At 63.1% G+C, this 10,103-nt stretch overlaps 1 protein-coding gene across 1 annotated transcript; it reads right to left on the bottom strand.

Annotated features, from left to right (window-relative positions):
- Positions 1 to 935: 935 nt before the first annotated feature.
- Positions 936 to 9,353, bottom strand: LOC113408901 (acyl-CoA-binding domain-containing protein 5A-like). The gene is made up of 5 exons (XM_026662356.1): positions 9,183 to 9,353; positions 7,657 to 7,843; positions 3,344 to 3,531; positions 2,729 to 2,773; positions 936 to 1,430 (listed from the first exon to the last, which is right to left on the bottom strand). Exons 1-5 carry the CDS (start codon positions 9,351 to 9,353, stop codon positions 1,305 to 1,307), a joined length of 717 nt encoding a protein of 238 aa, XP_026518141.1. The 3' UTR covers positions 936 to 1,304.
- Between the last annotated feature and the right edge of the window lie 750 nt (positions 9,354 to 10,103).

Genomic DNA, 10,103 nt, shown 5'->3' with positions numbered 1-10,103 from the left:
TGCTGGACAAGATTTTCAGAGGGAACCATTTGCCATTGAAAAATGCTCATTTGGCAGAACCGAAACTTTCTGTGGGAAGCTGTCGATTCCGTCGGGATTTCTGAGGGAGGCAGACAAGCAGGTGGGCTGGACCTGCCCCCCACAGCCTCATCAGCCCGCCAAGCAGGGCTGTTGGGAGCCAGGACTCACACCGCGTCTCGGCTCCTTGGCTGTGGTCTGGCGAACTGCCAAGGAGCCGGGGGAGGTGGGACCGGAAATGTTCCAAAAATTCCATTTTGGTTCTTCTGAAACAGAATTTATTTTGGCAATTGCCCCCCTCCCCCCCATGGAAGACTTTTTTTCAGAAATGCAACATTTTCTCTGGGCAGGAAATGCCGGTTCCTGTGCATCTCCACCTCACTCACTCACTCACACACACACACAGAGGCATGTGCCCCACATGGACACACACAGCCAGACACAGGCATGTGCCCCACATGGACACACACAGCCAGATCCTGGTCCCATTCCTGCTGGCAAATGCTTTTAATAGCAACATCTGGGTGGCAAATCTCAGCCCTCATTGTAGGCCTACAAGGACTGACCGCTCCAAGTGTATCCAGGCCTGACCGCTAGCAGGTCCAGTGTGGTTTGCAGCCAAACGGGCAAAGACGTCTAAGGCCCCAGTGAGCGCTGCCCCACAGCCCCTTTGCACGGCTCCATTGTCACCAAGGGGCTGTGACGCTGGCTCAGCTTGGCAGATCCGATTCCCCACATGCTCACTTGCCACCCCCAGCTTAGGGGACATGGCTGGAGCACCTCTGTACTCAGGCTCTTCCTGTGGAGCGCCCCTTGAGGCCATAAGCAGGCAGGTGTAGGTTAGAGCTTCCCTGAGGTTGCTCTAATTTATGCCAGTGGTGGAATTGGCTCCCAGAAACCCCCAGAATCAGGGACCCACAAAGAGTCCCCCTGTCCTCCCGCAAGTGAAATGGCGTCTCAGAGGTGAACATGCTTGGGCCAGACCCAGGCTGGGGTCCCCCCGACCGAGCTGACGGCTCCGAGCTTGCTGAGTAAGTGCTGAATCCGATCTCTCCTTGCCACACTTCTGGACTGGTTTGTCCTTCAGAGGAGCTGTCCCTGGCACCTGGGGGACAGCCCGTCGCTCCCCCAGCGAGCGCTGCCTGGATTGTTCTCCTTCCCAGCTCCTGGGAGGAGAACCACTTTCGTTACCCATTGCGGGTCAGCTGGGTGCTGAGTCCCGGTGGCTGAGCTGCAAGCTCCAGCCAGGCAGCGCGTTCCTGGGGTTTTCGCTCAGTGCTGCCCGTTCAGACAGAGAACAATCCCCTTTTCCTGCGCTGGAAACGCCGCAGCAGCCACTGGACGAGGAAGGGCCAGGCGAGGAGGAACAGCAGGGTGCGAGCAGAGACCTCCAGCGGCCAGCGGGACGGCTTCTGCAGAGAGGAACAAGCACAGGGCAGTGGGGAGGGGTTAGCGACCCTGAGGGCTCCTGGGTGCTGTGCTGTTCACAGATGCTGGGCCCAGGGGCTCAGAGAGGGGCCCCTGCTGCTGCTGCACTTTGGTTCTCGGCTCTATTAGCGTCTCTAGCTCAGTAACCCTCAGACCCCCTCCCCAAGAGACAGCGTCACCATCTCCCTTTGGGAGAGCCTGAGACGCAGCGTTAGGGCCCAAGTTTTCGGCGTATTGTCACCGTAGTTGCTACCGAGCGTCTCACACGACTCCCTCCGGAGGGGGGCGCATGGGGGGGGAATCACCCCATCTCACAGAGGCAAACCATGGCAGACACTAAGGGCAGGACTGTAGTGTAGTGGTGATCACATTCACCTAACACGTGACATGTCACTGGTTTGAAACCGGGCAGAAACAGGTCACTGCTCCTTTTAGGGCGGGGAGGGATAGCTCAGTGGTTTGAGCACTGGCCTGCTAAACCCAGGGTTGTGAGTTCAATCCTTGAGGGGGCCATTTAGGGAACTGGGGTAAAAAACTGTCTGGGGATTGGTCCTGCTTTGAGCAGGGGGTTGGACTAGATGACCTCCTGAGGTCCCTTCCAACCCTGATATTCTATGAGTCTATGACTGAAGGCCCCTTGCTCATCCAGGGCTGTCACTCACTAGGAGGAAGGGGCCCAGCCAGGGCTCAGACCCCAACAGACACTCACCCCAGACCACACGTGGAGCCTGTGGCCAAGCGGGGAAGAGACGCCTGGTTTCCTGAGTCCCGGACCACTCCTTTGCAGCCCAGCTGGGGACCTGCCTTTAGACACCCGGGCCTCGTTTGCTGAAGTGGCCAGTGCCCTGGGCAGCAGCTGAATGCAGGAGAACCCCACTAGCCCCCGGGTCTGGGGTCAGCGCAGAGCATGGCTGGGCTGAACCTGCGGTGGCTTTGGGCGGACGAGGGTCTGGCTCCCAGACTCTGCTCTGCCAGCTGCTGGGGCTGGTCGACTCGCCACTCCAGGCTGCACAAGCCCAGTAGGCAGCTGCAGGCTAAGCCTAAGTGTCTCTCCCCACTTCTTCCTCCTGGAGTCCTTGTCCTTCTCCCGGCCCAGGGACAGCACCTCCCAGGCCCTTCCTCCCCTGGGGCAGCTCCCCAGGATCCGGCTGGAATCCAGCCGTGGCGAGGGGGGCCCAGCCGCACTGCACGTGTGACTGGGAGATGAAGGATCTGCCGGGAAACCGGGGCAGCAGCTCGCAGCTGGGCCTGCAGCGCAACGCGTCTTGGAGCACGGCCGTACCTGCGGGCCCAGCGGGTGGCGAGGGCCAGACCCAGACTCGTGCCCCTGAAAGACAGAAAGAGGCTCGGCTCAGCGCCACGTGGGCTGGCGGGTAACGGGGCTGGTGCGAGAGGCTGGGAAGCTGGGCCCAGTGATGGGAGCCCAGCCTCACCCATTTACTGCTATGTAGAAACACCACTGCCACGTTCACTGCACACACCCTCCATGGGCATAATGGCATCCGCCCCCCCCCAGCCTAGGGCAACGTCTCCTTGCTCTGCACCCCGGGGCTCCCACACCAGCACAGCGCCCTTCCACTGTCCCTTTGCCGACACCCCGCCCCGCGGGAAGGGACTTGCTGGGTCACCCCGTGAGTCAGCATCAGAGTGGCGCTAAACCCCCACCAGCAGCGCCATGCGCATCCTAGGCTCCATCCAGCCTAGCCCCGAGCCTCCCAGCCACTGGCCAGAGCAGAGCCCGGCTCTACCTGGAGCTCACCTTGCTGCTGTGAGGCCCTGCGGTCTGATAGCGACCATCTGCCCCCCGCCCCTGATTTTAACCAGGGGTGTGTGTGCGCATGGGGGTGTCTGGCCTGGAACGCCCCCTTGTGGCCTCGCCATGGTGAGGGGCACGTACCTGCGCGGTGCTCAGCGTTTCCAGGTGGCTCAGCCTCTTCAAGACGCTCCGCATGTTGTCCTGCAGGGCGCGGACGGTGCCAAGCAGCTGCACATCCAGCTCCGGCCGGAGCCCTGCGCTCGCTGCGTCCCCCTGGTCAGCATCAGGACAGCCCCTGGCTCCGCACGCTCCCGGGGCAGCCTGCAGCTCTGTGGGGCAGGAAGGACAGACAAGGATGCCAGAGGGATAGATCAGGGAGGACAAGGTGTCGGCCTAGACGGCTGCCCCAGAGTTTGTGATCTAGGGACGCTGTAGGCCCAGGCCAGTTACAGCCCAGGTGGGTGCGGCTCGGTGGTGCGAGGCTGGGGCTAACCCCTCAGGTACAAGCCTCTTCCCCCGGGGATTCTGGGGTGGCCGGGCAGTGACCTTCGGCTGGGAGGATGTGCTCTGCTGGAGCCCACTCAGATGGGGGACGGTGGCACAGCTCTGTCCAATCCCCAGCCCATCACTTCTCCAAAGCACTCATGGTTCTGCTATTGGGGCCAGAGCACCCTGCCCCCCGGCAGACTGGCGAGACTCCCGGGCTGGGGGAAGCAGATGTTCCCCCGGGCAGGAGAAGCATCAGGAAGGGCTGGGTAAGCACCACCTCAGCGCTAACTCCAGCAGGGGGCAGCACATGGCAGGAGCCATCCGACGCGTTAGTGAGTGCAACTGGCCGCCGGCTATGAGCAAAGTACGCCAGGGACCCAGGTGCCTCGACTCATTGGCACGTTGCTTGCTCCCAGCATCCGGGCCATTGGTGCTGGATGGCCTGCTGCCCGCTCCACCGGGGTGCTGCCCTGCAGAGCTCACCCTGGTGGGTCACGGTGGGCGTCAGCCCAAGCCTACAGAGAGGCATCCTGGTGGCCTGCATGACACAAACGGGTGGGTCTCCAGGCGGTGAAGTCAGCTGGGTACTGGGGGGGTCTCAGTCCATGGGGCCAGGTGTCTGTACCACAACCACCAAGCGGCCCCTTGTGGCAGTCTGGCTGGGGAACAAGCTCGCCCCCGGGCTGTTCCCTGGGGTGGCAGGCGGCTGCAGGGGAGGGGATGGCCCTGCCTCTGTGGGGAAACCCAAGACATCAGGCCCCTGGAGAGCTGGAAGGCTGGGCCCGCTACAACCAAGCCCTGTGCTCAGCGCACGAACTCAGGGCCTGTCTGACGGCAAACGCTGCAAACAGGCCACCCCTCCCAAGCTGAGCCAGCCCAGCAATGCGGGCTCAGGGCGGGCTCAGCCAAGCATGGACCCAGAGCCCCAGGACTCACGTCTTCAGAAGGGCTCAGCTCCCCTTCAGGTGCCCAAACAAACTGGCCAGGGCGTCAGCAGAGCCCGAGACAATAGAGCATTTCCCCCCCGCCCCGGAGAGCAATGGGAGCGGGTCGGTGCTTTGCTGTGTGTGAACAGGCGGGCAATGCTCATCCGGAGTCAGCGACACATCTCTTGCTGCGCGGACCCCAAGCTAAACTGCCGGCCGCCCAGGCCCCTCACCCTGCTCCCAGCCAGGCCCAGGCCCAGCGTCTCAGGTCTAGGGGAGAAGAGCAGAGATCTGGCTCGGCAGCCTGGCCGATACCTGAACCCACCGTCCTGCAATCCCCGAGGAGAGGCAGCTGCACTGAGCCAACCGCCCCCGTCTGACCGAGCGCTGGCACGGAGCCCCCAGCGCCGGCACGGAGCCCCCAGCGCCATGACCTAGTGTCGCTGTCTAGGCCCCAGGGTGTGCTGTGGGTGCGGGTGGGGTGTGCCTCCAATGGACACTGCTAGCTCGAGGCACTGCGTGGCTGTAACGAGGCACAGAGAGATCACGTGGCTCGCCCGAGGTCACCCGGTGAGTCTGAGAACCCAGGAGTCCTGACTCCCAGCCCTGTGGTCTGTCCTGCTCCTCAGGTTGCACTGTATCCCTCCGTGCTGCAGGCCCCCCAGGCCCGGAGCACTGGGGTGGGATGTAGAGAGGGCTTTGCAAAGAGCACAGACCAGCGCCCCTGGTTCCGGCTGGCAGCCCCGGGCCCTACCAGCTAACGCAAACTGGAGCCGCACCTCGGAGCAGAGAGCAGCTCCTGCCACGGAGGCACCGGGCTGGGAAAGGAGCAGGCCAAGCCCAGGGGCTGCTCTGCACCCACTCAGCCCCAGGGTGGCCTTATGCCGAGAGCTGTTACAAATTAACCTGTCAAGGCCAAGCAGTCTGGGATGGGGCTGACGGAACGTGAACGGAGGAGATAAGCTGGATTCTGCTTCGAGAGGGCAGGATGCCAGCGCCCGCCTTCCACGTCTGCGGCACGGCGCTGGCAGGGACTCGCCCCCTCTAGAGGCGAGTGGGGCAGACGCGTGACAAAGCACAGACGGGATCGCACGTGGCCTTGCCGTGGGGCGTCGCCTTCCTCCTCAGCCCGGTGCTGGGCTGCTTTACCCAGCCCTCGCTGGAGGGGGGGCTCTGGGGGCACATGAGCAGCGAGGGTATGTAGCCATGGGAACAGCGCCCCAAGGGAGGCGGAGGATTCTCCCTGTCAGGACTGGACGGGGAACCCCTGGGGAACCTCAGGCTTGTGCCATGGGGCACCCTGGAGCCTGGGGGGCTTGTTGAGAGAGGACGGATTTGTCCACATGTCCATGGCCAACATCGGCCCATTCCCACCGCTGAGCCCAGGCTGTCCCCTGCCGCCCCGAGGAGCTGCGCCTTGGGGGTGCTTGGGGCGCGTCAGGCTGAGCGGCGAGGGGAGGGGAAGAAGGGTCCTGTGGGGAGGGCACATGGTTGTGTGCCAGCAGCCTGGGCACAAGTTCTCTTCTCCGTGCCTCAGTTTCCCCTGTGTAAGAGGGATGATGACACTGACCCAGCTCACAGAGGCGCTGCCAGCCGTAACCCATTAATGTCCAAGAGTGCTGGGCGGGTGCAGTAATTACGACATGGCATTGCCTGCATGCAGATGGCCCTGGCCACTTGAGCTGCCCTGAACCAGACACCTCCTGCGGGGCTGGGCGGCCAGAAGACAAAGGCAGCAGCTTCCCGCACTCAATGTGCTCAGAAGAGACCTGCCAAGACGCTCCTCAGGAACCGTTCCTCAGCGAGGAGAGTCACAGCCCACGGGCCCAGTCTGAGTCCTGGGCGCAGCTCACACACAGCCGGCCACCTGCCCGACAGGCCTCCTGAGAGCACTTGGAATATGTGCCCGGGCTCCCGTTGCACATGCTGCCCCACTGCCTGGGGGGTGCAAACCCCGAACTGCGTGTGCAGAGGGCAGAGGCATCAGACCTGCCCAGCTGGGCTGGTCATGTGACAGCGGCCTCCCGAAACGTGACCCACAGAGCGCAGTGGGAATCACGCTCGTGGGCTGAGTCTAGTCAGGGCCTGCCTGAGGGGCAGCCACAAGCCAAATGCCTCGGGAAGAGGCGGCTGGGCACAGCCAGGGCACAGGCACTAGCCCCAGCTCTCAGGGAAGCAGGGGGGTACTCAGCGCCTCGTGGGATCGGGCCATTAAAGAGACTGAACTGGGCCAGCATGTGCCTGAGCCCTGCCCTGGCAGGACCTCCCGGGGAGGTGGGGGGCTTTGGTCTCCGTGGCCCATTTGGTCCCTGGTGGCTCTGCCCACACGGCGTCAGCATGTGCGACACACCCCATCCCTCAGACCCACCAACTCTTCAGCAGAGGACACGGTGCAGCCAGGGCTGGGCTGGATTCGACCTGGCGACCGGCTCTCTAGCTCCTCACCAACTGCCTGGCTCAGCTGCTCCCAGGGGGCTGGGACAATGTGCACAGTTTGGGGGGGCTGAGAGTCATTGAACCAAACTGTAAACCCTGCATATGGTGGAAACCACGTCAGGCCAGAGGGTGCAGCAGCCCCCCCCGTTCCAGCACCTGTGGCTGTTCCCCTCCTGCAGACCCAGCAGTCACCTGGCAGGTGCTCAGCCCAAGGGCTCCTTGGCCCCAGCATCTGCTTCCCTGACTCAGCGACTTTCCCTTCCCTGCTGCGTATCAGCACAGCCAGAGCTCACCGCCCCCCCCCCCCGCCCCCCCCCCCCGCCCGGCGCCCCACTACCACCAAACCCAGAGACAGGCCTGCACGCCCCACCCCACCTCCACCCAGCTCCCAGGCCTCAGGCCCCACCCTGCACCCCACTACCAGCAAACCCAGAGACAGGCCTGCACGCCCCACCCCACCTCCACCCAGCTCCCAGGCCTCAGGCCCCACCCAGGACCCCACTACCAGCAAACCCAGAGACAGGCCTGGCCCCACCTCCACCTAGCTCTGAGGCCCCTGGCTCTGCCCCACCCCACCCAGCACAGGGCTGGTGCCACACCCACCTCTCTCTGTGCTGAGGGGCCTGGAGTCATCGCTGCTCCGCCCGACTAGTCCTCCGCCTTCGCCCAGCTCTCCCTCCCCGCAGCTTTCCGGTGCTCGGGCCAGGGACTCACGCCCAACATCGGCTCGCAGGCTGGCTGTGTGAGGACTGCTTAGGGAAAGGCTCTGCCCGGCCACGCGCTGACCAGCCTGCGTGAGGGGAAAGGGCAGCAAGAGTTGCAGTGAGACCCACGAGTGCCAGGGGAACGCAGCATCCAGCCTGTAGGGTGCAGGGAGAGGCCAGCTAGGGAATCAGGGCTTGGTTCCATGTCCAGACCCGCTGCATGACCTGGGATGAGCCGCTCCCCTGCTCTGTGCCCCTTCCCCACATCACACACAGCAGCCACCTGCAAATAACAATTTGCCTTTCTGCCACCCTGCAAATGAGGGTCTCCAAGGGCTTTGATTAAACCTGGCAGGAGACAGGTGTCATCACCTGCATTTCACAGACAAAAGATGTGACTCAGCCACTGCAGCAAAGCTAGGAACAGATCCAGGGGTACCAGCCCAGGCTTCCACCCACTAAACACAAGACTTTCACTGGCATTTTATACCCCCAAAGGACCACTAATCCTACACAGAACATCTCACAGCGGGATAGCCTGGGCTATACCTGACAGTCTGTGAGCTCCCCGCCCCAGCCCTGGGGTAACCCCAGAATTATCCTGCTGCCCGAGGACTGGCCTAGAAGCAACCAGCAAAAGCCTGAGCAAACACGGCATGGGGTGCAGTGGGTCCCTTGGCCAATCCGCAGCACAGAGAACCACCCATGAACACCTGGGGTGAGAGACACTGAGTTTGGATTTGCATAATTCCCACAGCCACGCCTCCTCCTAATACAACTAACTGAAACCAGACCAAGCTCCACCCACGGAGCCATTCCCCTCCTCTCTCCATGGAGCCAGCAGTGGCAGCTCCGGGGGGTCCGAGACCAATACTGATGAAGGAGCTTCCACTAGTTGCTGTTGGTGGGAGCACATGGGCTGGGACTCTCCTCCCACTGCCTCCAAGCACGGTGCAGGGCCCCGAGGGGTCCTTCCCTCCCTGATCCCACACACGTGACGGGAGCGGGGGGCTCATGCTCTGCAGCGAGCGAGGCCCCCGCCCGGTGCACACGGAGGGGAGCACAGCTGCGATCAGGGCTCTGACCGAGCAGCTCGGCGTCTCCTCGGGTTGGGAGGTTCAGCATTGCGCAGGATTCCCTGGGGACGGCCGGAGAACAGGGTTCCAGTGCAGGTGCCCAGAGGCCAGCAAGGGATACTGGGTTCACCAGGCAGGGGTAGGGGCCCGAAGGGAAGTCAGACCCCTGCTGAGCAGAGGCAGGTTAGGACAGGGTGCTGCAGACCCAGGCCTGGCACAGGAAATCGGGGCACCGTGCTCAGTGGAGTGGGGGAATGGCTGTGCGGAAGGAGGGACGAGCTCTTGGCACAGGACCATGAAGGTGTCTGGACCCAGGCCCCACGTCGGCTCGCTCCATGAGCGGCGTTACCTGACCAGGCTCTATCTGCTCCAGGGTGTCGCTGTAGACTTCACTTTCCGAGTCACTGGTCACTTGGCTGCTCTCAAGGGCTTCGTCAGCCCGGCCCGGCCCGCCGCCTGGAACGGGAGACGCACGGCTCAGCGGGGTGGGGGAATGCCCACGGCTCGGGTGGGGGGACATGGGTGGCTTGGCGGGGGGACACACATGGCTCTGGGGGGGACGTGGGCGGCTCAGCAGGGGTGGGGGACACATATGGCTCGGGGGGGACACATGTGGCTCGGGGGGACGCAGGCAGCTCGGGGGGACATGGGCAGCTCGGCAGGGGTGGGGGGACACACTCTCTGGCCGGGCACCAGGAGAGCAGGGGGCTCATCGCAGCAGTACAGGATGTTGAGCAGAAGGATTTTCAGTCTAATCAGTGTCCTTTGTGACCCAGAGCCACAGGCTGGGGCAGTCACTGGAAGGCCAAAGAGCCATGCGCAGGAAGCAAAGCCCAGCAGGTGCACCTGGGAGGTTTGATCCTTCCCCGAGTGCCGCTCATCTGGGATCTCACCGCTCCTGGCTCACACAAAGCCCTGGAGCTCACCTCATTGCACATCACATCACTCTCACTGTACAGATGGGGAACTGGGAGGAGAAGGGATGTGCCCAAGGCCATGGAGTCAGTAGCAGAGCCAGGAGTCCAGGCTCTCAATTATGGCCCTGCTGTGCCCACTACATAACACTCTCCCCAGGACACAGCGCAGGGCCCTGGCCACCTCAGACACTAATGAGGAGGACAAATGACAAGACTGCCATGGCCCCCGACATGGCACTCTGGTGGGGGTGAGACCTCCTGTGAAGCTTCCTGGATGGGAGAAAGCGCCACTGAATGTGACTCGCAGCCAAGAGAAGCCCCACGTCCTGGGAATTACAAGAGCCACACACGGC

This window comes from Terrapene carolina, unplaced genomic scaffold (genome assembly GCF_002925995.2).
Source record: "Terrapene carolina triunguis isolate 2854851 unplaced genomic scaffold, T_m_triunguis-2.0 Scaffold26439, whole genome shotgun sequence".
In the NCBI taxonomy this organism is placed as follows: domain Eukaryota; kingdom Metazoa; phylum Chordata; order Testudines; family Emydidae; genus Terrapene; species Terrapene triunguis.
This window is presented reverse-complemented; position numbering and strand designations above follow the sequence as displayed.

Excerpts from the sequence above, each read along its gene's own strand:
- LOC113408901 (XM_026662356.1), bottom strand. The coding sequence starts at position 9,353 with ATGTCCCCCCACCCGAGCCGTGGGCATTCCCCCACCCCGCTGAGCCGT. Across the intron at positions 7,844-9,182 it reads AGCAGATAGAGCCTGGTCAG|GCTGGTCAGCGCGTGGCCGG; the intron begins GTAACGCCGCTC and ends CCCCTCACGCAG. Across the intron at positions 2,774-3,343 it reads AAACGCTGAGCACCGCGCAG|GGGCACGAGTCTGGGTCTGG; the intron begins GTACGTGCCCCT and ends TCTGTCTTTCAG.